Source organism: Gekko japonicus, unplaced genomic scaffold (genome assembly GCF_001447785.1).
Source record: "Gekko japonicus isolate JY-2015 unplaced genomic scaffold, Gekko_japonicus_V1.1 scaffold1024, whole genome shotgun sequence".
NCBI lineage: Eukaryota > Metazoa > Chordata > Lepidosauria > Squamata > Gekkonidae > Gekko > Gekko japonicus.
The window spans coordinates 99,669-126,130 of NW_015175388.1; the positions used below are offsets into that span (position 1 = coordinate 99,669).

At 40.2% G+C, this 26,462-nt stretch overlaps 1 protein-coding gene across 1 annotated transcript in view; it reads right to left on the bottom strand.

Annotated features, from left to right (window-relative positions):
* The window catches only part of LOC107122524 (dynein heavy chain 11, axonemal-like), a gene marked incomplete at its 3' end in the record, with an annotated part of 172,393 nt that overhangs the window by 98,763 nt on the left and 47,168 nt on the right, over positions 1-26,462 (bottom strand). The window contains exons 13-24 of the mRNA XM_015425640.1: positions 26,178-26,282; positions 23,646-24,041; positions 23,024-23,356; positions 21,776-22,030; positions 21,513-21,682; positions 20,807-21,029; positions 19,605-19,721; positions 19,424-19,510; positions 18,424-18,582; positions 13,612-13,695; positions 1,286-1,444; positions 130-252 (exon numbers count right to left, since the gene is read on the bottom strand). Coding sequence (XP_015281126.1) covers positions 130-252; positions 1,286-1,444; positions 13,612-13,695; positions 18,424-18,582; positions 19,424-19,510; positions 19,605-19,721; positions 20,807-21,029; positions 21,513-21,682; positions 21,776-22,030; positions 23,024-23,356; positions 23,646-24,041; positions 26,178-26,282 — 2,211 coding nt within the window. The remainder of the gene's footprint in view (positions 1-129; positions 253-1,285; positions 1,445-13,611; positions 13,696-18,423; positions 18,583-19,423; positions 19,511-19,604; positions 19,722-20,806; positions 21,030-21,512; positions 21,683-21,775; positions 22,031-23,023; positions 23,357-23,645; positions 24,042-26,177; positions 26,283-26,462) is intronic.

Consider the following 26,462-nt stretch of genomic DNA (forward strand, 5'->3'; position numbering starts at 1 on the left):
CGTTTGTCAAAAGCTGCCATTTTCTTAACTGTTATGGCAAATTTCATGAAAGTCAAATGCCTTGAAATTGTTACCGTAATTCATATCCATACAGCTGTTAAATATAGCCAAAACTGGAAAAATACAAACCTTTTCAGTGCCTAGCTCTTTCACTGCTTTGTCAGCAATACTTCTAATGTCATCTTCAAACTTGTGTAGCTTCAGTGCCAGCAACTCCGCTAATGTTGTATGTTTGCTCACTAAAAAATGAACCTGCAAAATAAACCAGAGGAGCAGCAGGCTTTTGACCTATTTGTTTGCTCACTGAAATTATTTTTATACCACCTCATTGCTCTCACCTTGCACTTCTATTTTCTCTGCTTTTCTTTTAATGAATAAAGTATGCCCCACTCATCTCTCTCTATGGAGCAAAATCTGTAAGTCAAAGCAGGGAAGAAAGAGTTCCTCCTTTCCCCCACTTTTGTGACTTGAGACAGGGATCATGTCTATGCTGCTATATATTTTATAAACCAAAGGAAATACCAGATAAGCAATGCATTTTGCAAGTAATTTGAGAGAATTGTTACAGCAACACATTTTGCTAATAAATCAGTTTTGTACCACCTTTTAAATGTTTGGAAGACATTAATTTTCTCATCCTCAACTGATGACTTTGGCTGCCACCCTAAAAACACTTTACCTGGAAGTGTTCCCATAATTAACATTTTCTGCAATGAAGATCATCTAAAAACAATACATTCATACAGTCTTCTACATCTATCATTCTTGAAATTGGAGGTGGAGGGGCTCAAGAACTACAATGTTTATTTCTCTACTTAGTGAGAGGTTTAATCTGAGATTGGATCAGAATTTGAATATGAAGCAACATATATGCAATACCTGATACACAGTTCCATGGAGTAAATTCTCCAAAGCATGGGAAGCCGTGGTCTTTTGGCCTTCAACAAACACTTACTCAGATTTTATTAGCTCTATGAACCATATTAAGTTCCTGGTGGTCTGTTTTACATATTGAGATATAAATTACTGACTCCCATGAGGAAAAAAGGGGACGTCTCTACTAAGGTCTTTCAGTAGCTTTTCCACAAAAGCCACACATTTTATGCATCACAGTTTTATGTTCTTGTTCTGGAAATCATGAACAAACTTAAACAAATAGTTTTTAAAGAGATTCATGAAATTAAAAAATGGCTTCCCCCCCCCCTTTTCACTTGTAGACACAGGAAGAAGTGTCATCACATATGTGACAAGAGCCAAGAACAATCAATGGTAGTATGATACTTACACCTATTGCATCCATCAGCTGATACCAGTGTCTGTCTCTCATTGCAGGATTCTGAAGCTCTGTTATAACCCTCAGTGATGTCAACATGTTCTTTATTGTTAACTCTAAACCAATATATACATTCCAGGAACGAACTTCTTTATCCAATGACCACATGTCCTAAAGAAAAATATCACAACTATGTTAAAGAATACGCCATCAAAGAACATCAAAGACTTTCCAGGATATGATAGAAATTTTATCTTCCTCTCATTCAAAATTAGGCAGCAATGATTGATAATGAAAACTTATAAAAATACATGAAGTATGTTAAGTGAACCATCAGGAAAAGTAATTCCCATTGTGAAATACCCCGATTTCTTATGAATGTTATACCATTAGTATAAGTAATTGTTAAGAACCAGGGATTGCTTGGAGATAATTCTTCTCAAAGGAGATAGGCAAAATGATATTTTAAGCTCTGTTCAGGTCCATCCCAGTGACATCATAAATAAATGAGGATACCAGAAACATTCAATAAGTAGAAACTGTGGACTTCCGGTGGATGGCTGCACGCTGAGCAGTCGCACCTCCTGGACCTCCCGGGGGTGAAACTGCACGCAGGTGGAAAGGAGGGGGGGTGATGTATCGCACTCCCCCCAGGAGACTAGGGAAAGCCTCCTGGCCAAGGGACTTCTGAGAGGTTGCCTCTTCCCCAGCACGATGCTGGGGAATCGAGGCACTTCTCCGTCCCCATGCGCCCTCCGTCTGTGTCCGTTTAAAATTAGTGAAGCTGGCTGGGACAAGCGCAGGAAATCGAGTGGTGGAAAACGAAAGTAAAAGAGGTCGGATGGCCAATAATGAACGTGAGTCAGATGGAAGCGATTTGATAAACTAAAAAGAAAGCTCCCCCAAAACCCCACGGACTAGAGGGCAAAGCGAGCGGGGGAGTGGCCCCTCCTAGGCGCACAAACTCTAAGCGAGATCGGGGGGGAGCAGAAGCAAAGCGGTTAAAAAACTGCTGGAAAGACTTACCAAGGCACGCATGAGAGATGGAGGGCAAATTCAGAGACTTTTAAAAGTTGGGCGAAAGTAAACAATCGAAAAAGATGGCGGGGAAAAGGACGGAGAGGGAGAAGCTTTTAAAAACGAAAGGAGCTGAGAGTCCAAGACCGGAAGGAACCACCAAGTTGGCTAAAGAAGAATAATCTGCCTGGGGAAATTCTCGAAGAGGCATGAAATGGATTGTATCCTGAGAGCGATGGCGGGGACACCTTTGAGAATCGAGGACAAGACTATTCGGATTTTGAAAGATATTCCATTTGAAATAAGACAACGGAGAAAGAAGTATAAAGATTTAATCCTTTTTCTTCAAACCAATGCAATTGGCTATAGGTGGTTATACCCAGAGGGCGTGACCTTTAAACTCCAGGAAAAGAAAGAAAAGGTTGAAAGACTCTCAATGGAACTCTGATAAATAAGATATTTTAACATGGAGATGCTGAGGGAATCTTTCCTAACAGTTAAACTTAAGATTAAAAAGTTATAAAAGCATGACTGACTAAGTTCATAGAATGTAGCGTTTAAAGGGATGGTATAGTATATAAGCTATTTTGAAGATCTCCTCTCTTGGGTTTTTAGTCAGTAGTGTTATCTTTACTTTCTCCCTAAATGTAGTACCCCTCCCTTTTTTCATGGTAGTTTGTAGTCTATATATAAAATGCAATAAAAAAATCCCCTCCGGGGGGCCAAAAAGAAAAAAGTAGAAACTGTGCAAAGTTGAGAAAAGAATTTTAATACCATCTTATAAGGGACATAATTATTACAGTTCTACACTCTTCCTAAGAATTTGAATCATGTATGAAAAAAATCACATCAGTACACAGATAAAGAGAACACGCCACATTTTAGCTAAACCATCTTATATGCAATTAAATCATGAGTAGCATCACTTAAATTTACATCCTGCAATGGACCGTTATGATAATATTAGGTTCACCACAGTTTCTTCCAGAGAAACCTGAAAAGCTTGAATCAGAAAACATCACTAACCTTTTAAAAATCTGATAATTTTATTTGCATATCCAGGTTTTTGGAGTTAGTTACGTCAGTTGTCCCATGTGAATATGATATGGGTACTCTAGTAATAAAAACATGCATAGCTGCAAGTTTGCACTGACACACATAAGTAGTTAATACATGCTACTTTACTTCCCATTTTAACCACTTATTGATGATAGACTGCCCTGGACTGGCTGAGATTATTTATTACTGTTCTTGTTAAAATATTCCATTTGCAGCCAACCAAATATCAGACATACACATGAACCCATGAAGCTGCCTTATAATGAATTAGACCAGCTGTTAAACTAATTTGTTATGAGGGCCAGATCTGACATAAATGTCACTTTGTAAGCTGGGCCATGTGTGCCATAAAATGTAACACGAGGTACCTGAGATATAAGCTGTCAGATGATGAATGACAGTAGCACGCTTGACTGGATTAGGTGTGATATGCAAAGGGGTAGTAGGCGTGGTAATGAGACAGGAAACCTAGGTCTCAATTTGGTCCAGGAGGATTCAGTCCAGGAGGATGCAAAGAATAAATGGAAATATGTCTACAGATGTGAGCAGTGACAAATTTTACCACAAATTTTGTTAGTCTTTTAAGATGCTACTGGAATCTTACTCTTTGAATTAAATTTTTTTTATTATTTTTGAATAACAAAACCATAAAGTATAACCAGTTAACAGCAGATAGACACTATGCTTATCAATATACATTAAATAACCATTGTATAGCAAGAAAGTAATGTGCATGTTGAAGACATTGTACTTATTTAAAGTTTGTTTAAGCTATCTTTCCCCGTATCAAAAGTGTAGTAGATCTTTAAGGTGGTCATTTTGCGGAATGATGTTTTCTTTTGTTAGGTATTGTACTACCGGGTACCAAATTGCTTGAAAGGTTTCTATAGAGTTCTGGGTTTGTTGAAAAGTCGATTTGCCATATAAGAAATGTTCCCAAAGTTTATTTTGCCAGTCTGCCAGTCTTGGGATATTCTTGCTTTTCCATTTCTGTGCAATTGTTAGTCTTGCTATAGCTAGAAGCGTTGAGGTTAATATTTTTTGGATTTTTCTTTCGCAGGTCTCTGGAGGAACATCAAGCAAAACCGTTTCAGGAAGCTCAGGTAAGTTAAGTCCCGTGATACTTTTTATTTGCGATAAAATGTGTATCCAAAATGAATGAATGTGTGGACAGGTCCACCAGCAGTGTATAAAGTCTGCCGTTTGTCCACAGCCTTTCCAACAGTATTTACTATATTGTGGGTTGATTCTGTGTAGGCGAGCCGGTGTAAGATAGCATCTGTGCAACGTTTTGAAGGATGTTAGTTTAATGTTAAAAATTCTGGATGTTAAACTTGACGACCTCAGAATTTCCGTCCATTGTGTTTGTTGAAGCCTGTTTTGGCAATCAATCTGCCATTGGTGCTGAGATTTCAAAATTGGTTGTTTAATGTTTTTATTTAGAATTTTATATATCTTTGAGATCAAGCCTTTGATGTCATCCGATTTGTATGCAATAATCCGTTCAAAGTCCGTAGGAGTTTTCGCGGAGTGTTTATTTAATATCCTTTCTCTTAATAGATGTTGGATCTGCAAATATAGGAACCAAGGAACTTTTGCTTTAATTTTCTCTTCTATTTGTAGTTTGGTGAGTGGAGTTCCTTTTTCAATAAGGTCAATTAGGCGTGTTAAGCCAGCCTGTCTCCATTTTTGGAACGCCTTTGTATTCTTTCCTGGGGTGAACCATGATTGATTTAAGAACGATGAGTACCGAGAGTCACTTGGCAAGAGAAGGTGTCTTCGTCTGTCCCAGACCTCTAAGCTTGCTGCAAAAAAGGAAAGTAGCGCAGTGTTTTCATGCCTTTCTCTAGGTGTTTGCCAGATTAGGTCTGTCAGGGGAATCCCATCACAGATAGTTTCTTCAATTTGTTGCCAACGTGGTGTTGTCTCAGTGGTTAGGATGCGTGCAATTGAGGCGAGCTGAGTTGCTTCGTAGTAGAGAGTTAGGTCAGGAAAGTCCATACCTCCATCTTTTGATGATCTCTTCAGTGCTGTGAAACTGATGCGGGGTTTTTTGTAATCCCAGAAGAATTGAAGGAAAGCCTTCTGCCAGTTAGACAGCTCTTTTCTCGTGATTTGGATGGGTAAAGTACGTATGAGAAACATGAATTTCGGTAATAAAATGCTTTTAATAACGCTTAGTCTGTCAGCCCAGGAGGAATCTTACTCTTTGTACTGCTATTAGAAATCACAACATTTAAAAACCAGTGGGTGAACATTTTAACTTTCCAAAACATTCAGTTGCTGACATAAGAGTAGCAGTTCTCTTTCAAAGGGAGATTAGAAAGACTGCTGAATTGTGGGCTTCTGGTTTTGGCACAGCGAGATCAGGGCAAGCTGTGGAGCTCTGCTCCAGCAGCCACCCAAATTACATGGTTTGGGGGAGTCTGGGCTACCCAGACTCCTAGGGGGCCCCAGGAGAGGGGGCCCTGAAGCAGGGGGAGTGACGAAGAACCAGACTCGGGTGGCGGCTTGAATCTGGAGTCTGTCTACCCCAAAGACCCAGCCAAGGCAATCACCATATTGGCACTAACTGTGACTACCGGACTTTTTAAGAATAGAAACTAAGTGTATTTCTTTCTGCACTTTCTGCATCAACTACACTTTCTGCATCAACTACAAGAAGATACTCTACAAGTAAGTTTCTTTTTTTCTGTACTTGCATGAAATGCTTGTTGAAACAGAGCTGAAGAACTGTAAAAAAAGGTCAGAAAGATAAAGAGGAGGGGGGGAACGGTTACCCAGTCATCCTTCCCCCCTCAATTTGGAAGCAGCTCTCAATCCAAAGGAAATAACATTAAAAGAATTATAATCATTAGAAGATTTTGACTGTGCTGTCCTAAATATACCTAACGTTGCAAACTGAAGAGTGGATTTGGTGGATTCTCAGGTTTTGTCTAAACAAACATAAATGGTCTAGCTATCTAAGTTGCTCCGTGGAAACAATGGCTACTCTCCAAGAGATAACGGAAACACTAAAGACATTTTTGATACAGCTATGCTACCAATACAGAGTAATTTGTTGTTGTTTTTTAAAAAATCCCCGGAGGGATATTTTTTATTTTGCAAATACTACCAAAAACTACAAAGAAATATTAGGGAAGGGACTACAACTACAGATAAAGGAACGCAAACCACACTAAACTAAAACCCCAAGAGGAGGAGATTTTTTCACTGTTAGTAAAAATATTGTGTTAATATCACAATATACTTATAGAGTTCTTGCTTATAACAGTTCACAATTTATATGTTATTTTATTAGTTATTATGATTCTCGTTCGGGGCATATATTGAGACCATGGTGGTCATCACATTGTTTAGGTGACCTTTTATAAAAACATATCGGCCGTCAGTGTCCACTAAGCTCGTCATGTGTTGGTAGTGAACGTTTTTAGAGAGCAAAATAGCTACTCCTTTAGCTTTCGAGGTTCCCGTTGCCTGGTATGATGAAAGGAACCATCTGGTTTTTAAAATGGGAAAGTTTGGGTTTTTTATATGCGTTTCCTGTAAAAATAAAATATCCGGGTGCATTTTGGTCAAGGCTGTAGATATTTTCTTTACTTTAATTCTATGTTTCAAGCCCCTACAATTAAGGGAGTATACTTTTAGCGTACTACCCATTTTTTAGCAGAGCCTTAGTGTTATATAGTGTATTTTCCACTGTCAGTGCGGGCCGAATCGTGCCCATGTATAAGTAACTTAGTGAAATTATATATGTGTTTTTAATTAGAGTTGAACAACTTACCACCCCTGGGTCGACCTTCGGTTTTAAGTGAACAGTCATTTCTGCAATGGGACAATGCTTATTGTAGTTTGTAACTATAACATATAAATACAACAACAACATTAACAATTCAACGAATTAACTAATAACACCAAACAACAACTTGATCCCCCTATTTGGGGGAAATAAAATACTTTAGCTAGCCCCCCAAAAATTGAGGCTATAGCTAGTGGGGTGTGACCTTCACAACCCACTATGCTAAACTAATGTGGGGGGGGGGCAAAATATCCCTCCACTATTCCTACCTGCTTTTGTTGTAGTATAAATGTGGCATATTATATACTCCATTTATTTTTGTTTATTCAAATGTCTAACAAGTTAAACTGACATCTTCCATGTATCAAGGTATTCAAAATGTCTGTAGGGTAAGGAATTGGACTATTCCTGTCCTTTTTTAGATTATGTTACTAAAAATATATAATTATTACAAAGAAATATTATAAACAAACATTTTAAGTCAATTTAGACTATAAACACTATAATCAACCTCCTTCCAAATCATAAAATTTAATTGATTTACCCTTTTAAACTTTTATAGTGTATACAAAGAAATATTATAGATAACCATTCTGAATCAACTTAAGTATTAGTTAACTTCACATTTTTACAGCTTTATAAAATATAAAATAAATTATCCAATTTGAATTAACTTAAATTTCGGTTGACTGCACCTTTATATATATATATAAAAAAAGTTTATATAATACGTTTCTGCTGGAATAAACGAAATGAGTGACAGTTAATACCATTGTGCATCAAATAAGATATTTCTGGTTAGTTAAACTGAATAAGTGGCAGTTATCGCCATTGTGCATCGTTAATCTATAAGCATCTTAGGTAACATCTTTCCAGCCCTTATTCAACTTAGGCTTTAAACACTTTAATCAGCATCCTTCCAAACCATAGATTTTAATCGATTCACCCTTTTAGATTTATATAATAAATGCAATAAAACATTATAGATAGTCATTTTAAATCAACTTAAAGTTTGGTTAACTTCACCTTTTTTATAACTTTATAAACAAAATAAATAAATAAAAGAAATTAACCATGGTCATTCTGAAACAACGTAAAGTTTGGTTAACTTCACCTTTTTTATAATTTTATAAACAAAATAATTTAGTACAATAGATTAACCATAATTAAATGCGCAGAACATGGTGAGGGTCAAAGGAAAATAGTCGAATAAGGCAGCTTCACTATATGCAGCGACTTCACTCAGTTTCTCGTCTTACATATTGCAGTGGTAAGTCTAGACAAGCGGCGTTACCGAACGTCCCAACTCGATCTTAACGACGTGCTGAACATAGGTGAGACTGGAGGAAAATAAACGTGTATTGTTGGCGCTGCCCGGCGCTTTCGTAGCCGAGTTTCCTCCATTACCAAGGAGGTTGCCAGCCTAAATGAGTGGCGTTGCAAAACGTCCCAACTCTAAGTTAAAAGTACCTGATTTATTGACAGTGTTCGACTGTTGCAAATGAATTAGGATCGTGAGTTCTTCGTTCGGTGCGCTTGAAGCCATCGATGGAATGCTGCGGCGTCAGTGGGAGCAAATTCAGTGTTTGGAGGTGGGTTCGGGTAGTCAAAATGGATGCCTAGATTTTGAAGGAGACCATAACCGCTATCGACGTCATTGGCTGTAAAGCGTTTTCCCTGGTGTATAACAGTGAGTTCCGTGGGAGAAGACCAGCGGAATCTAAATTTATTGTCAAAAAGTTTCTGTGTAATAACTTTCATATTCCGCCTATGTTGTAGGGTCTCGGTAGAGAGGTCTAGGAGGACAATAATTGATTTGTTTTTATATTGTAAGCCTCCCTCAGACCTGGATTTTTTTAGAATGGCCGATCTAGTCCGGCTGTCTGGGAAAGACGCAATTATGTCTCTGGGAAATTTTTCAGATTTTTTAGAAGGTGAGCCGAGACAGAAGGCAGAGTCTATCACAGGGGCGATATTATTTTCTAAAGCAAGGTTTTTTGCCAGCCACGTAGCCAAAAAAACTTTGAGTTCAGACTCACCCTCCTCTTCCTCTGGTATGCCGCGAAATTTCAGGTTCCACTCTTTGGATTTATTTTCCAGAGCCATTATTTTCGCCCTGGCCCAATCTTCAGATTTTTGAAGATCTTGTATTTCTTGCTGTGCAGTTATGGCGCCCTCCAAAGCTGTTTCCGCCGCCTGAGATACCTCCGCGAGCGTTTCTTTAAAGGTTTGAAACTCTTCTTTTAAGGGTTCGATTGCTTTGTGTATCTGAGTAGCAATGTTCTCTTCGAGCCGTTGTATAACTTGTAAGAACTCGCTTCGGGAGAGATATTCTTCTTCTCCTTCTTCCAGTGAATTTGTGGCGGCCATTTTGGGTGTAGCGGTCGGGTCCCTTCGCCCTTTAGAGCCGCTGGCGTCGTTAGCGAGAAACTGCGTCATTGATGGCGAAATCCCTGGATTTTTCTTTGTCTTCGTTGCGAGGTTTCTTCCCATGTTGAAAGAATTCGTATTGAGACGATTTTGGGGGAGTATTTTAAGTTGTATAGCAGGTAGGGTAGAGGAGCCGAGCTAACGTGCGACCGTTCTCATTGCTGGCTTGGCCACCTTGCTGGCTTGGCCACCAACATCATTCAAAATGAAATTTAATGAGACTGAATGATATAAAACCTAAGAGAAATTGAAATTTAAAATTAAATGTTAAGAGAAATACATATTACAAGGTAGTTACTACTTAGTATTTCGGAAAGCTCAAAACCTTGTAATGTAATTTTAAGATAATTCAGTATTGCTCTAACAGTGTAAAGGATGGCTAATGATATCTAAGAAGACAAAATATGAGTGAAATTAGTATTAAAATTAAATGTCAAAGAAATACTAGTCATAAGGCATTTGTATGTGTTATTGTAGAAAATCTTAATGTGTTAAGAAATGTGTTTTAGAATTAGGTATGTTTGTTGTTTAAGGTGGACTGCTACAGCAGGTTAAATGTTATTCAAAATGGAATTTAATGAGACTTAATGATATAAAACTTAAGAGAATTTTAAATTTAAAACTAAATGTTAAGAGAAATACATTTTACAAGGTAGTTATTACCTAGTATTTTGGAAAGCTCAAAACCTTCTAATGTGATTTTAAGATAATTCAGTATTGCTGTAATAGCGTAAAGGATGAGTAATGATATCCAAGAAGACAAAATTTGAGTGAAATTAGTATTAAAATTAATAATGATATCCAAGAAGACAAAATTTGAGTGAAATTAGTATTGAAATTAAGTGTCAAAGAAATACTAGTCATAAGGCATTTCTATGTGTTACTGTAGAAAATCTTAATGTATAAGAAATATGTTTTAGAATTAAGTATGCTTGTCTTTTAGGGAGATATATTTTAAAATATTACCTTTAGAATGCTTTTAGTATAGAATGGCTATAAGTCGGGAAAAAGAGATTGAGTTTCTAGACACTCTTAATGACTGTGCTATGGAACAGATAGTCACAGAACCTACCAGGGGAGAGGCAATCCTTGATTTGGTCCTAAGTAACACTCAAGACCTGGTGAGAGATGAAAAAGTTATTGCACCGCTTGGGAACAGTGATCATAATGTTGTTGAGTTCAACATTTGTATAAATAGGGAGTTGCCCAAAAAGACTGACACTGCCACTACTTTAAAAGGGGTCACTTCTCTGATATGAGGGGACACGTGAGGAGGAAACTGAAAGGAAAAGTAGAAAGGGTCAAAACCACTGGGGACACTTGGAGACTATTTAAAACTACAATCCTAGAAGCTCAGAAAAAATATATACCGCAGGTTAGGAAAGGCACATATAGGTATAGAAAAAAGCCTGCATGGTTAACAAACAAAGTAATGGAAGCTGTAAAAGGTAAGAAGGATTCGTTTAAGCGGTGGAAAGCTAGTCTCAGTGAAGTTGATAAAAGGGAACACAGGCTGTGGCAAATAAAATGCAAGTCTGTGATCAGGCAGGCAAAAAGGGAATATGAGGAGCATATAGCAAAAAACAAAGACCAACAATACAACTTTCTTCAAATACATTAGAAGCGAGAAACGAGCCAGGGACACAGTGGGGCCCTTGGATGACCAAGGGGTAAAAAGAGTAGTGAAGGATGATAGGGAAATGGCTGAGAAGCTGAATGCATTTTTTGCCTCTGTCTTCACTGTGGAAGATGAGAAGTGCTTGCCCACTCCAGAACCACTGATTTTGGGAGTGGTGTTGAGAGACTTGAGTCAGATTGAGGTGACAAGAGAGCAGATCCTACGACTGATAGATAACTTAAAAACGGATAAATCACCAGGCCCGGGTGGCATACATCCAAGAGTTCTCAAAGAACTCAAATGTGAACTTGTGGATCTCCTTACAAAAATATGTAATCTTGCCTTAAAATCTACCTCCATTTCTGAGGACTGGAAGGTAGCTAATGACACTCCCATCATTAAAAAGGGTTCCAGAGGAGATCCGGGAAATTACAGGCCAGTCAGTCTGACGTCGACACCGGGTAAATTGGTGGAAACCATTATTAAGGAAAGAATTAGCAGGCACAGTGATGAACAAAAACTATTGAGGCAGACTCAGCATGGGTTCTGTAAGGGAAGATCTTGTCTCACTAACCTGTTAGTATTTTTCGAGGGAGTGAACAAACATGTGGACAAGGGGGACCCAACAGATGTTGTTTACCTTGACTTCCAGAAAGTTTTTGATAAAGTTCCTCATCAAAGGCTCCTAAGTAAGCTCAATAGTTACTGGATAAAAGGACAAGCCCTCTTGTGGATCAAAAACTGGCTAATAAATAAGAAACAGAGAATGAGTATAAATGGGCAATTTTCTCAGTGGAGGGTGGTAAGCAGTGGGGTACCACAGGGATCAGTATTCAGTCCGATGTTTTTTAACTTGTTTATTCATTCTTTGGAGTTGGGAGTAAGCAGTGAGGTGGCTAAATTTGCAGTTGACACGAAGTTGTTCAGGGTGGTGAGAACCAGGGAGGATTGTGAGACACTCCAAAGGGATCTGTCGAGGATGGGCATCAAAGTGGTAAATGGGGTTCAATGTGGCCAAGTACAAAGTGATGCACATTGGAGCCAAAAACCCTAAATATAAATACACATTGATGGGGTCCGAACTAGCAGAGACTGCTAGGTTGGCAGGAGCTGGAACTAGAGACAGGAGCTCACTCCATCATGCGGAATACTCGGGTCTCAAACTGCTGACAACTTTAAGTACATAAGAACAAAACGACTGCATTATTAGAAGTTCAGAATTCATCCAATATGTTTTCAGAGAAACAGCTGTGATGAGATGGTTTTCAAGATTATGAACAGGACAATTGTTTCCAGACACTCAATCATCTTGTTCATGTCCCATCCTTATCTTTGTCCATTATCAGCTTCATTAAAACTCTATGTGCTATGTCAGCAGCGTGCAGGTCATTTCCATCCTTGGAGACAGTATGTAAGGTGGCCACCTGGAAATTTGCACACACATTTACTAGGCACTATCGAGTAGATAAGTTGGCCTTGGCCAAGGCGGCCTTTGGCTGTAGAGTGCTGCAACACACCCTGGAAGCCAGATATACCACCCTGGGGCACACTGCTTTTTTATGTCCCAAGAATGACTGCCCCACTCCCAGGACTACCAGAGAATGGAAGATTTGTCTTACCATGAAGCTTCCTTCTCGGTGGTCCAAGGGAGGGGGCAATCCTACCCACCCAGTTTGGGGGGGCAGCTTCCAAAGGTTTTTTAGGGGGTATTGGAGCTGGGGGGAGAAAGAAAGAAAGAAAGAAAGAAAGAAAGAAAGAAAGAAAGAAAGAAAGAAAGAAAGAAAGAAAGAAAGAAAGACTGGAGGAGCATGAAGTTGCCATATCAGTAGTTTTGAAAGCTGAGTTTCACTACCGTTGGGAGGAATGTTTTTTCCTTTCCTAAGTATGATGTTGGAGGAGCCATGGCTTGGAGACGACTGGGGTGGTCCCATGGGACAGATCCCTCCCCCTCCTGGATCAATCTGAAGAAACCTATTCTCGAGGAGGAGCCTAATCCCAAGAGTGAAGACTGACCCACTCCCAGACCACCAAGAAGGAACCTTCATGGTAAGTGAAGACAAATCTTCCATTCTCACATATGCATACACTCAGTATGAGTGACTATGTCAACTTTAAGCTATTTGACTTTGAGCAAATCAAATCCAAACCATCACATTAGTGCCTCTCGTCTGCTAGATTTCTGTACAAAGATGACCTTTTTGTCTTTTCAGAATCAGTTCAAAAGAAGTGGCACTATGATTTTATCATTTCTATCCACACAAAGCTAAACCTCAGTACAAAAAAATGTGAAGGTTAAAATAAAGCAAAGCTGATACATAATACTTTGGGCAAATATCAGATACTAGATGGAGGGGGAAAAGATAGCAATGAAACAAACTAAACTATGGGCCTATAGTGGGTAGCTCTGGCACTTGCCTTGGCAAACCTTCTGAGCTCTACATCCATTGCTTCCATACTAATCTCTCTCCAATGGCTTTTGGTCCAGTCATTAATGGCACTCTGAAAGTGGAGGAACACAGAAAAATTTGAATGTAATTTGATGGAGGCAAGTATCTGTAAGAAAACAGACTGATATTAGAGATAAAACAAACTATAGGTTTTTATTTTACATACTGGTGATACTTTTTCAATTAGATTTTTTAAATGTGTAAATTTTATAAATCTTGACGATTTCTGGCTGAATATCTGACCGCTTTGACTCACTCCATGGCTCACTACTGTATTTCTACTAACACAAATAGCTGTTTAGGATGAGAATAGTCTTGAAAGAACTGAAATGCTAAAATATTTCTTCTGCTCCTCCCTTTTCATTCCTTTCCATCTCCCCTCCAAGGCTGCTTTTGAGTTTGCTGCAAAAGGGGATGAAACTTAAACAAATACAGGTATTAAGGCAAAATATGCACTGACCTTGAGCTGACATACATATTCGCACCAATATAAAGGTACTAGCCTGATACCCATGCTTCGCTACAGTATTTAAATTCTGTAATTCCAGTTATAATACTGATGATGTGAAGTTTGAAATGTAACATTTGTTGTAGGAATTCTAATGGAGAAGATTGTAGTGCAAGCAGGCAGGTTTTACCTCAGAACTCTGAGCTATAGTTGACCAATCGGGGTGGGGTGGGGGCAGCAGCCTACCAGGCACATAGAAAACAATTGGGGAACACATTTTGCCCCTTTTTTACCTGCGTAGAGGTCATGTTTCTCAGAAATCTCTTCATAGTGGGGGTTCAAGTCATGGTAGGAATGCACTCCACTTATTTTGGATTTCTTGGTGCAGGGGTTTGGCCTGGGGGTGTGTACAGGGCATATCCCTCCTTTTTATTTTTTACAAAATGCTTCTCATTTATGTTACATTTAAGAAGTGGGACATAACTACATATTCAAAACATCCAAACAATCAGATAAGCAAACTCACATGAACCAATTTTTTAGAACCCACATTGTGAGAAGTTAAATAACCTAATACAGGAAACCACCTTTCTACAAATTTGGGGAGCCAGTTTGGTGTAGTGGTTAAGAGCGCGGATCATAATCTGGGAGAACCGTGTTTGATTCCCCGCTCCTCCACATGCAGCTGCTGATGTGACCTTGGGCCAGTCATAAGTTCTTTCAGAGCTGCTCTCTCAAGGGCAGTTCTTGAGAGAACTCTCTCAGCCGCACTTACCTCACAGAGTGTCTGTTGTGGGGAGGGAAATTGTAAGCTGCTCTGAGACTCCTTTGGGTAGTGAATGGTGGGAATATATATCTTCTTCATAGTGGGTGGGAGTGTGGCTAAAGCCATTGAGGAGGCTGGGCCAGCAACATTGCTAAGGTGATCCTGCTGGGGCAGCCTCCCTGATGGATTAAAGTACCCTGGCCCTGACACCCACCTGTCTGGTGTAAGTGGGGGGAATATGTTTAAAGGCATCAGGGAGCCTGGGCCAGCAACAGTGCTAAGGTAATCCTGCTGAGCAAGCCTCCCCGATGGCTTTAAGGACTCCGTGCCCCTTCCAACCCTTGACAGGCAGATGTCTGTCAGGTGTAGGAGGGGGTAGCATGTCTGAAGACATCGTGGAAGCTAGGCCAGCAGGGCTGCTAGGGCAATGCTGCTTGGGCAGCCTTTCTGATGGCTTTCAATATTCTGCCCCTGCTCCTGACAGACAACCACCTGTCAAGTGGAGAAAGGGTGGATGGGAGTGTGTCTAAAGCCATTGGGGAGGCTGGCCCAGCAGCACTGCTAAGGTGTTTCTGCTCGTCATCTTCCCTGATAGATTAAAGTACCCTGGCCCTGCTCCTACACCTGACAGACATCCGCCTGTCTGGTATTGGGGTGTGTGTGTGTTTAAAGGCATCAGGGAGGCTGGGCCAACAGCAGTGCCAAGGCAATCCTGCTGAGAAAGCCTCCCCCAATGGCTGTAAACATCTGTCATGGGTCCTGGCTCAGCCGAGGCTGACTATTCTTCAGACAAGGAGGAGGCACGGAGCAACCCAGCCTCCTCTGGAGTCAGCCCAAAAGAGGAGCCTTTCCCGCACCTGAGGGAGAAGATGCCCCAGCATCGGTGCAGGAGATGCAGCAAGGTGAAGAGCCTGAGATGCAGTTGGAGGACCAGAGCCTGGCCCAGCACCCCAGTTGGAGACACCTCGAGGCCAAAGTCGCCACCTAGCTCACCTGAATTTCCCAGATGCAGGACATGCCAGCATCTGGAGGTGCAGGTGAGATGTCTTACTTAAGTGTACTATATTTGTGGTGACTGGCCAGAGACAGCACAGCATCCCACCCCCTCTCCAACACCTGACAGGCAGCACCTGTCAGGTATAGGAGATGGGAGGGAGTATGTTTGGGCCCGCAGCATTGCTGCACCTCACAGGTGATTGGCCATTCCTGATTTCCTCAACTGTCATTAGCTCTCTGCAGTCTCCTGTAACTGGGATTTTTTTACCTCAGAACACTGAGATCTGCAGCTGACCAATCAGAGAGTGGGAGGTGCAAGGAGGCAGCAGCCTGGCAGCCACATAGGAAACAATAGTGGGATCACATTTTAGCCCTTTTGACCTCCTTTGGGGTTGAATTTCTAAAAATCCCTTCTTAGTGAGCATTTTTGTCATGGAAGGAGTGCTCTTCCTAAATTTCATGTTTCTAGGCCCAGGGGTTTGGCCTGGGCATTGATTTTACTGTGAGGGGACTTTCTTTTATATGTGTGTGTGTATATACACACACAGAGATGGCTTGTGGTGATAGAGGAAAGTGCCATCATGTCACAGCCAACTTACAACACTCTCACAGCATTTTCAAAGCAAGAGACAAACAGAGATGGTTGCGATTGCTTGTGTCATGGGTCCTGGCTCCGCTGAGGCTGACTATTCCTCAGATGAGGAAGAGGCATGGAGCAACCCAGCCTCCTCTGGAGTCAGCCCAGAAGAGGAACCTTTACCAGCATCTGAGGGAGAAGAGGCCCCAGCAGCTGCACAGGAGGGGCAGCAAGGCAAAGACACTGAGGTGCAGTCAGAGGAAGAGACTGATCCAGAGCCTGGCCCAGCACCCCCAATTGGAGACACCCTGAGGCCAGAATCCCCACCTAGCTCACCTGACTGTCCCAGACGCAGGACACACCAGCGTCTGAATGTGCAAGAGAGAAGGAGCAACCCTTCTCTGTACATGGTGTGGCCTCCCTGACAGTATCAAGGTTCTGAGGTTACTTTCTGCATACAACATTTTCATAACCTCTAATGTCGCCTGTTTTCTCCAGTCTTCAATTTGATTCAGAGAAGCTATTAATTGATCTATTTCATTTTGGTTGGCCTTACGATCTATGTACTTTAAAAAAAAAATAATGTACTTTTATCTTTAACATTCCAATAAAGGTTGTCTGTCTGTCAAGAGAGGAGGAGTGCCAGACTTCAGCTGTTTCAAGGGCAACGTGAGGGGCTGTGAGACTTTGCAGGCTGACTCCCAGGGAAGGGAGGATCTGGTCATAAACATTCCCGCTCACCTGCCTAGGCGTGGAAGCAACCGTGCATTCTCGGACCTAGTCTCGGCTGTCAGCCTCCGCTCCTAGCTCCTGAAAACTGACTGATTTCCCGGCTTTCTGACCTTTGGCTCTGTTTCTTGGCTTGCTTTTGGACTGCGTATCCAACTTTCAGTGAAGGATATCTGTGGTGATTAGCCAAACCAAGTACAGCTTGCCTCTGCTTGCCACAGCTTTCTTGGTGGTCTTGCTTAAGTGTAGTCTATTTGTGGCGACTGGCCAGAGCCAGCACAGCATCCTAGGGCCAAGATCTGATGAGATTGGGCTAGCCTGGGTCATCCACATCAGGGTGTAAAGTATGACTGCCATTTGTAATTAATCTGTGGTTTACCTATATTCACCCCAACCCTCACTTCAACGAGGTGGGGGTTTCTTCCCTTTTTTCCCTTTACAGTTTGGTGAGAGTTTTTTCTATCATACACTGAATAAGATTTTCACCAGGTTTTCTTTGTTCAAGAGTAGTATTCTTGCCATTGTATTTTACCTGCATTCCAATTTCAAAAGACAATGTATTCTTTATGACTATTTCTGTCAAACTCGGGTCCTTGTTTGCCATGGATCTCACATGTTCTATTTTCATTACCTTTGATGTTTTGTTCTTTCACTTTGGGAAATGGGGGGGGCAGAGTGTGAGAGTGTGTGTGTGTTTATGACTGCTTTGCCACGCTAATTTACAACTGCTTTCCAAGTGGGCCTTCCTGACACTAGGAAGAATGCACAACGACCTTGAATGCCAATCTCCGCTAGCCAGCTTCTAATAGATAATGTAATTGTAGGTTCACAGATGGGGGGAGGTGAACTAATGGAGCGCGCTAGGTTTAGGTGGGCTGAAGGAATGGATTGATTGGACCAGTCATGGGTGTGTGTGATTGTTTGACTCATGTATAATTCCAGAACTGGCACCAAAGGAGTTCTGACACAAATGGTCTCAGCTTGAAACATCTTAATCTCTCAATAAACAAATCTCTGCCAAGGGAGTGTTGTTGGGAGCACGTTTGTTCAAGCGTCTGACAATTTCCTGGGCTTAGTTTGAGATGAGACTTTTTTAAAAAAATCTCACAAGTCTTGATACATAGCGATTTTCAAAACACTGAACAAAATATACAGTTTAAGACACAAAAGCCACTAAAATACTACCCCACCCCCCAAAAAACTCAAACATTCTGTGCCACTGCCAACTGTCCAATGTACTTTCAAAAATGCATAACATTCTTACTGTAACATAAATGTTAATATCCCACACTCTCTTGAGAAGTTGTATTTCCTTGCGACATTGTTTCATTTGCTTGTAATCTGGCATTATCACTTCAAAAAGGTTGGCAGATTCCTTTAAGTGTGACATTTCTTCTTCCAGTGCCTCCAGCTCCCTATTTGCCTGAGGAAGTTAAAATACACATAGCGGTAAATATAAAGCAAGATTAGTTAAGATCCAAATTGTATATACTGAAGACAAAGGAATTGCACAGATATTTTATGAGAATTACTGAAGAACCATTGCATGTTTCATTTTCCTTTCTGATACTCTAAAAGACATACCACATACATTTATGGGCCAGTTCCTGAGCTAGTGTAAATCAAATTCAATGCAGTAGCACTGATTTACATCAACTGAAGTTCTGCCCTTACAGATTTATACATTTATATCCATACACAAACTCCAGGAATCTGATCAAATGCACATTGTGCACAATTAAATGCATACTTGTAAAGGCTTTATTCTAGCAAGAATTATTCTTCATGTCTTTCCATGAATTACTTATCAACATTTTGTTATAAATAAAGCAAGCACATCCCACCAAACAGCATCTTGAACAAATCCCACCAATGCATCACTTAATAGGAAGCTGTGAAAGGGTGCAATCCATATCCCAGCAAAATCTATCCCAGCAAAGTCAGTTAGAAAGCTTAAGTTGATATTAATACATCAGAGTTGCAGCTAACCTTTGTAGTACATTCAAAGTGGGAAATTTATTTCATTCTGAACATGTTATAAAATTATTTTTCAAAAACCATAATGCATTTTAAATATGCGTGCACTGTGTCTTTGAAATGGTAAGGCTGCTCTATATAAAATATGCACACTTTAAGATGCAGAGGCACATAAATATACAACTTAAAAATAATGTCAAATACAAATTATACAAAATGAAAACAGAAATCTGAGTTCTGTAGTTAGATCTCAAGCATAACATGCACCTCTGAGATTTCTCCATTACCTTATCAAGAAGCGCATATGGGTTTTTGGCATCACAATGAAAGGGAGCATCCACTCTAAATCTTTCTCTGAATCCTATCTGCTTTCCCTGATGAAAGAAATGCAGGCAATAAATTTTGTCAACAATCTTGTCCCCATAAAAGCATTTTTGTAAAAAAAAAAAAAAAATCAGCTTAGCTTACATCAAAAGCTGCACATTTTTTTCTGAGAAGGGTGACCTCAGAAGTCAGAAGAGGAGCCACTTCATGCTTTATAGATATAGCAAGTTTTTTGGTCATGTTCCATCTTTCAGGCAGTTCCTAAAGAACAGAGGAAATGGATTATCAAGAGCTTCACACTGCAGGTAGGTGTCATTTACACATTCCACACATTCCCCAAACACATGGCTGCCACTTTTCCACAAGTTGCTCCCACACAACTGGAATAATCCGCCACAATCATTTTTAAGCAAGCTGAACGTCTCTCAAACTCCACCAGAAGATGGATGGTTTTGCTAGCAGTGCTATTTTCCTCAGATGAAAGGAGGAGGAAAGTATAAATCCACACTACATTCTTTAAAAGTCCCACCACAGATATAAAATTCTGGGGCTGCCATTTTAAGGGAAAAGTTCAAACATAGCATGGTAGCACGGAAACAGTTATGTTACTCTTTGGATCCTGGTGGTTTTCCCACCCATAATTTTCAGCAAAAAAAGAAAATCCTACTTTTTGTCTGCTCTATGGACCACTTGCTCTCACATTTGAAACAGTTCAACCTGGCCCGCCCATGTTTCCTGAACCTGAAAATAGTTACAAAAATATAGAAAACCTCTTATCGTTTAACTAGAATCTTGGATAGACAAGCCTGTGTCAAAACTCCAAATATGAACCTCCTTGATTCAATTTTCTTTCTTGGTGGATACTCCCATTTACACAATGCAACAAAAAAGTGGAGACAGAAATAGTTTGCCAGAAAGTTCTCTCAACCAAGTTCTGCAGAAACAAATGAGATTCTAAGCAGAGTTGTGCAGATATCATTTACTTCAGTGGAACTTGTACAGGAGAAATTTTCAGGGGATTATACAAAAATATTTCCTGTAAATATTTTGGAGTTTTTGCCCTGGAGTTTTTGTCTTGTTTTGCTGTCATTTTGTTTTATTGTTTGTTTTAACTTGGTTTTATTATATGGTATTATTATTTACTTAGATACTAATTGTTGTGAGCCACTCTGAGCCCACTGTTGGGAAAGGGCAGGATATAAACCTAATAAAATAAATAAAACATAATCCACTGATAGTTCAGGATGTCAGGAAGAGAGAAGAAGTTCACTATCATCACCTGGAAATGATAGGCAGCAGTCTTGACAGACAGAAGCATGGAACATTTGTTCCTAAATGTACAGTACCTCTACTAGGACATAAATGTGATCTGGCATCTTCTGTCCATAGCTTTCCAAGAGTATAATAGTATCTTTTAGAGGTTTAAAAAGCTCATTGGTAGTTGTTTGCCTGTCTCTCACAGCCAGGAGGTGAACCATGACATCTATCAGTCCATTATAATCTCCTTCCTTTAATTCTTTTTGGAGCCCAGCATCTGTCATTTTAATGAATTCTTCTAGGTCTGTCAGGCTACCAAAGGAAGGAAGTTGGATTTACAATGATGGAATCTTTTCTACTGCATGCTAATATGTAATAAGAAATTAAAATGACCTTCAAATACTGTTATTTAGACTATAATTTTGATTTTAAAACCAGTATGGTTATACTGTACTTACAGAGGAATAGGGGCAAGGAGCAGAAGAATCAGAAAGAGAACAACTGAGGGTTCCTTTGTTTCTTCCTCACCTCTCAATAAGTTTTCCTTAATTATTATATAGTGTGGTGAACTGTACTTGGGTGGTTCAGAACCTCTGAGGCCAACCTCCTCCCCCACAAGGAATCCTTTTAGGGGCAAGGGAGACGGTCCCTTTTCTGCTTAGAGAATTATGGAGGGGATACAGATTCCTCTGAGCCCATTTTAGCCCCTCCCCCCCTGAACTTTATCTGACTCTAACATATCATTTTTAAAAAGAATAAATTAATAAATCAGTTGTCTGAATATGTAATTTTTACCTGTCAATGACAAATCTCAAAAGGTATTCTTTGAACATCCAACTCCATTTCTTAATGATGTTTAACAAACAAATTAGGAAAGGTTTCAGGTCTAATTTAAACCACCCTTCAAATATTCTGAAATCTTCAAGTTTGCTTACTTGACTATAAAGATTCTCATAGATGTCAATCTGTAACAGAAAACTATGCATTATAAATATACTCTTTAATTTCACATTTAAGAGGGACTATGAATATAAATAAATAGATATCCACTTTCTTGCCTGCTCTTTAAATTGTTCAGTTGTTGGGTGTTGATCAGATTTACCAACATCAGCAGGAGTTTCAGTTTCTCCAGAAGCTGACATATGTCCATCAAAAAGAAACTGTTTCATAAACTCAGATCTGTCTTCTGTCCAAAGATAAGCATAGGGTTCAAAACTGGTTTTGAAGTCCACAGCTTTGGTAATAACATCTTCCACTCTGCCCATAATCACTTTCCTAGTCTCAGACAGCTCTACCATACTGTCCATATCATTCTAAGACAAAAAAAGGAGTTACTTTTGTAGTACAACATCAAGTTTATTTTGTTCTGTATATGAACAACAAAATCCCAACTTCCAAGTATTGGCTAATGGGGTCTGAACTTGCCGAGACTGAGAGGGAAAAAGATCTTGGGGTCGTAGTAGATAGCTCAATGAAAGTATCAACCCTGAGTGGTAGCAGTAAAAAAGGTAAAGAAACTCTAAGGGACTGAGTGTAAAACAGCCAATATTGTAATGCCACTGTATAGATCTATGGTGCGGGCCTTATTTGCAATACTGCTTACAGTTCTGGTCCCCATATCTTGAAAAGGACATTGCAGAGCTGGAAGAAGTACAGAGGAGGGCAACCAAGATGATTAGGGGGTTGGAGCATCTTCCCTATGAGGAAAGGCTGAAGAGTCTGAGACTTTCCAGTTTAGAAGAAGAAGAAAACTAAGGGGGGACATGACAGAGTTTTATAAAATTATGCATGGGGTGGAGAGAGTTACAAAGAGAAATTTTTCTCCCCCTCCCAAAATACCAGAACTTGAGGGCATCCAATGAAGCTGATAAGCAGTAGGTTCAGGATCAACAAAAGGAAATACTACTTTACACAGAGAGTGATTAAAATGTAGACTTCGTTGCCGAGGATGTAGTGATGATCACAGGAATAAACAGCTTTATAAGGGGATTAGATAGATTCATTGAGGATAAGTCTATCAATGGCTACTAGCCTTGGTGACTGAGGGGAACCTCCACATCCAGAGGCACTAATCCTGTGAATCCCAGAGCCAGGAGGCAACATCAGGGGAAGGCCTCGGCCTCTATGCCCTGTTGCTGGCCATCCAGAGGAACTGGCTGGCCACGGTGTGAGACTAGATGGACTACTGGTCTGATCCAGCAGGGCTCTTATGTTCTTATGATCACATACATTTTTAATCACTGGATCTTTGCATTTGGCTTCTCTTTCTAACTTAGACATTTCAGTGTTTAGAAATACTACAGTACCTGATAATGCTGCATTCCTAGATGTGTGGATACTCTTTTCACCTGGCCAGACATTTTGAATATACTGCTTAAAAGTTCATCTATTAGATCATAAAAGCCATCTCCAGCTTCTTTGTTCAATGAAGGTGTAAATGCAATATCTGGAGCACTTAGGGTCACCTGAACCTGGAATAATGGAAGTGTCTTCAAGCTTGGCTCTGTGTTTTCCAAGAAGAAGTTTAAATTGTGCATTATGACATTATAAAAACCATCAACTATAATGTCATCAATGAATTCCAAATAAATCTTCCAGGAATCTGAATCTGGGTCTGCTTTTAAAAGCATTAAGTTTTCCTGAAAACAAAAACAGATACATTAATTATACAGTCTACTATTGTGACAACTTGCAGTAGAAATATTTTAACTGGTTAAACAAATAGTTGACAATCAGATCTTTATTGGGAATTGTATGTACATTAATGCAGACAAAATGAGCACCAAAATATCCAGAGGACTGGACGTACCACAGAGAATGTCTGTGACCTAGCTGTTGCTGTCCGGGCAGTCCTAAGAGAAGTCACCACAAGAAAGATGACAGCTAAGGAGCATAACTAACAACAGAGGATGTGGTTCCATAAATTACCTGTGCAAGTGTATGGATCTTATGGCCGTCTTCTTGAAGTGACATGAATTTCTTAGAAAGCCTATCTTCTTTGTCTTCCAGGTTCAACAAAGTTTCCTTCTTATTTTCTTTTCTATAAAAGATCAGCTGCTCCATCCAACCCTTCATAATTTGTTGAATGGCTTTAATATTGTCCTTTGACCTTTGAAGTCTTTCCTCCAAGTCATAAACGGTGGCTTTCACATATTCAATGTACTCCCAGCAGTTCTCCTCTAGCCATGTGAATGTTCTTTCAGCTTCCACTAGCAGATCATCAATTGTTCTCAGTTCTGTTTCAATCAGAGGGTATTCTACTTCCAAAACTGTCTGTTTAATCTTGTTATACCACTGTACTACAAGCTCAAGGACTCCAATGTGCTGTTTGTACAGAAAAAACACTGAATGTTGAAACCTGCCATAAAAACTACATAGAAACAATCTATGTCCCCCAGAAAGCACTGAGGTTAGGGTCGCAAAATTGCTTGACTCTCCCTGGTCCGAAAGACACCAGATTGGCCATCACCATAACTAGGGCCTTCTCAGTGGTGGCTCCACACTGGTGGAATGAGCTCCCGGAAGACATCAGGGCCCTGTGGGACCTTTTACAGTTCCACAGGGCCGGTAAAAAGGAGCTCTTCCACCAAGTCTTCAATTAGGAGCTGCCACTGATGATTGAGCTACTAAAAACTGAACTGTTGTGGCACTCACGTTAACGGCATTAAGAACAACTCGGATATCGGCTTAGTCACCTGGGATCATCGTACAGCAATTGCCAACTGCACTTAACTGCACTTTTATATATATCGTTGTTTGTGAAATTTTATACTAATTTATAGTATTGCACTTTCGCATCTGTGTTTTATTGTATTTTAACTGTTGTATGCCGCCTTGAGCCTGCATGTGCTGGCAAGGCAGGATATAAATCAAAATTAATAAATAATAAATAAATAGTTTGCTCCTTGTGAAGGTTATCATTTTAACTGGTGAAAGGTCACCTGCACCATTCTTACATATCTGCCACTGCCAGTGGCCACCTGTGTTTTTGGCCCACTCACCATGTTTCCTATTAACACTGCACATGAACTACTAAGAAATAAAGCTGAAGTGTATAAAACAAACATGGAAGCACCCACATACACACATACAGGGCCTATTCTTATATCTAACAGCAAGGGGCTCATCCCCATATATATAGGCAACTCCTCACAATGGGGCTGACCACAGCTACTATATAGGGTTATCCAAACCCAGGGGAATCTGTAGGTTTGCAAAAACGTTTTGGTTTTAACTCCCTACTCACAAAGTTAACAGTGATATCTGTGCAGAAATTGCAAACAAAAAAACAAAAAAAACCCACCACCCTGAAATTTGGGGTGAAAGCAACTAGGGGTGAAATATGTGAAAACATTATGGTGGTGGCCATCTGAGGAAAGGAAGCCTCTTTAGGCTTGCATGTCCACTGAATGCTTGCCTGATATGTACTGTGTGAGTACACCAGTGGAGGTGAAAAGTGAGTGAGTAAACAGGCATGAATAGGGAGGCTGACAAAGGCAGGTGAGGGAATGGGTGGGAGAAAAGAGGTGGTGAACATGCAGGTGAGATGAATGGGGAAACCCAGGTGGGTTGGGGTAGAAGGAGGCATGTAGGCCAGCCAGTGGGGGAAGGAAAGTGGTACAGCATGGAGAGTAGGGAGGTGAAAGGTGATGATGACAACAAAGATGGTGGAGGGAGGAAACAGAATATTCCCTTCCCTAAAATTCCTTGCATGTCCCCCTTGTGTTTTCATATTGTACATATTACACCAATCCAATAGCAAATGAAGACTGAGTGCCTACCACCAGGAAAGCAAAAGGGCTCATCCACAAACAGAAAAGAAATTTCTGTATGTTCTGAGGACTCCCAAGTATGCAGGAAAAGATTCTTTTGCAAGTTAGTAGAAACCCCACCCCACCCCCAAAATCAGCCTGATGAGGATGGATCATGACCTAGTAGGCATTAGATTCTGAGGGCAGTCGAGTATCTGTGAAAAGGTAAAAATAGGCAAACAGGTGATGGGGAAATTGGCCTGCTAAGAACTTATGGGTATTCTTGCGAAGATTTTGGCTAGTAGAAATTTCTTGATTGTTTATTCCCCACGTCTTCTCATGAGCCCCTAACATGTACCACATTATTAGGAAATAAAACAGGACTAGAACTGCTGCTGGCCATGTAGATACACACAAGACACTGCAGAGAATTAGTAGTGGTGGGAGGAAAAGATGGGAAGAGGCAGAACAGCAGTTCTGAGGCCTTCAAAGCCATCAACCAAGCCATAGGTCTCTATAGGATACTCCCACAGTCCATGGACAGGAAAGAAAACCTGCTTTAGATCTTAACATGCTAACAGCATTTTTTGGATTGAAGGATAGGGCATCTCCATTTATTTTAGATTGTGGGAAGGGAAAAATACTCAGTGTGATATGCAGAACTATACTCGCTCAGCCAAAATGAATGTAGATTGCTAAAAGCACATACCATGTCAAAAGTTCTTCTTTTCTTATACATTTCTAATGCAGACCTTGGAATATCAGGCTGACCCAAAAGCAAGAGGTATTTGACATCTCTTAAAACAGCCACCAGCTACAAGAAACAAAGTATGATATTATTTCTATTACCATTTACAAAATACCTTGGCATGCAATTTAATTTTAAGTGCCAGACCGTTCCAGTTTTCCAGCTCCACTTCGTCCTTGAGGAAAGAAATACACATTGTATTGGCTAAAAAAGAATTTGTACAGCTCCCAGCATGACAGTAGAAAT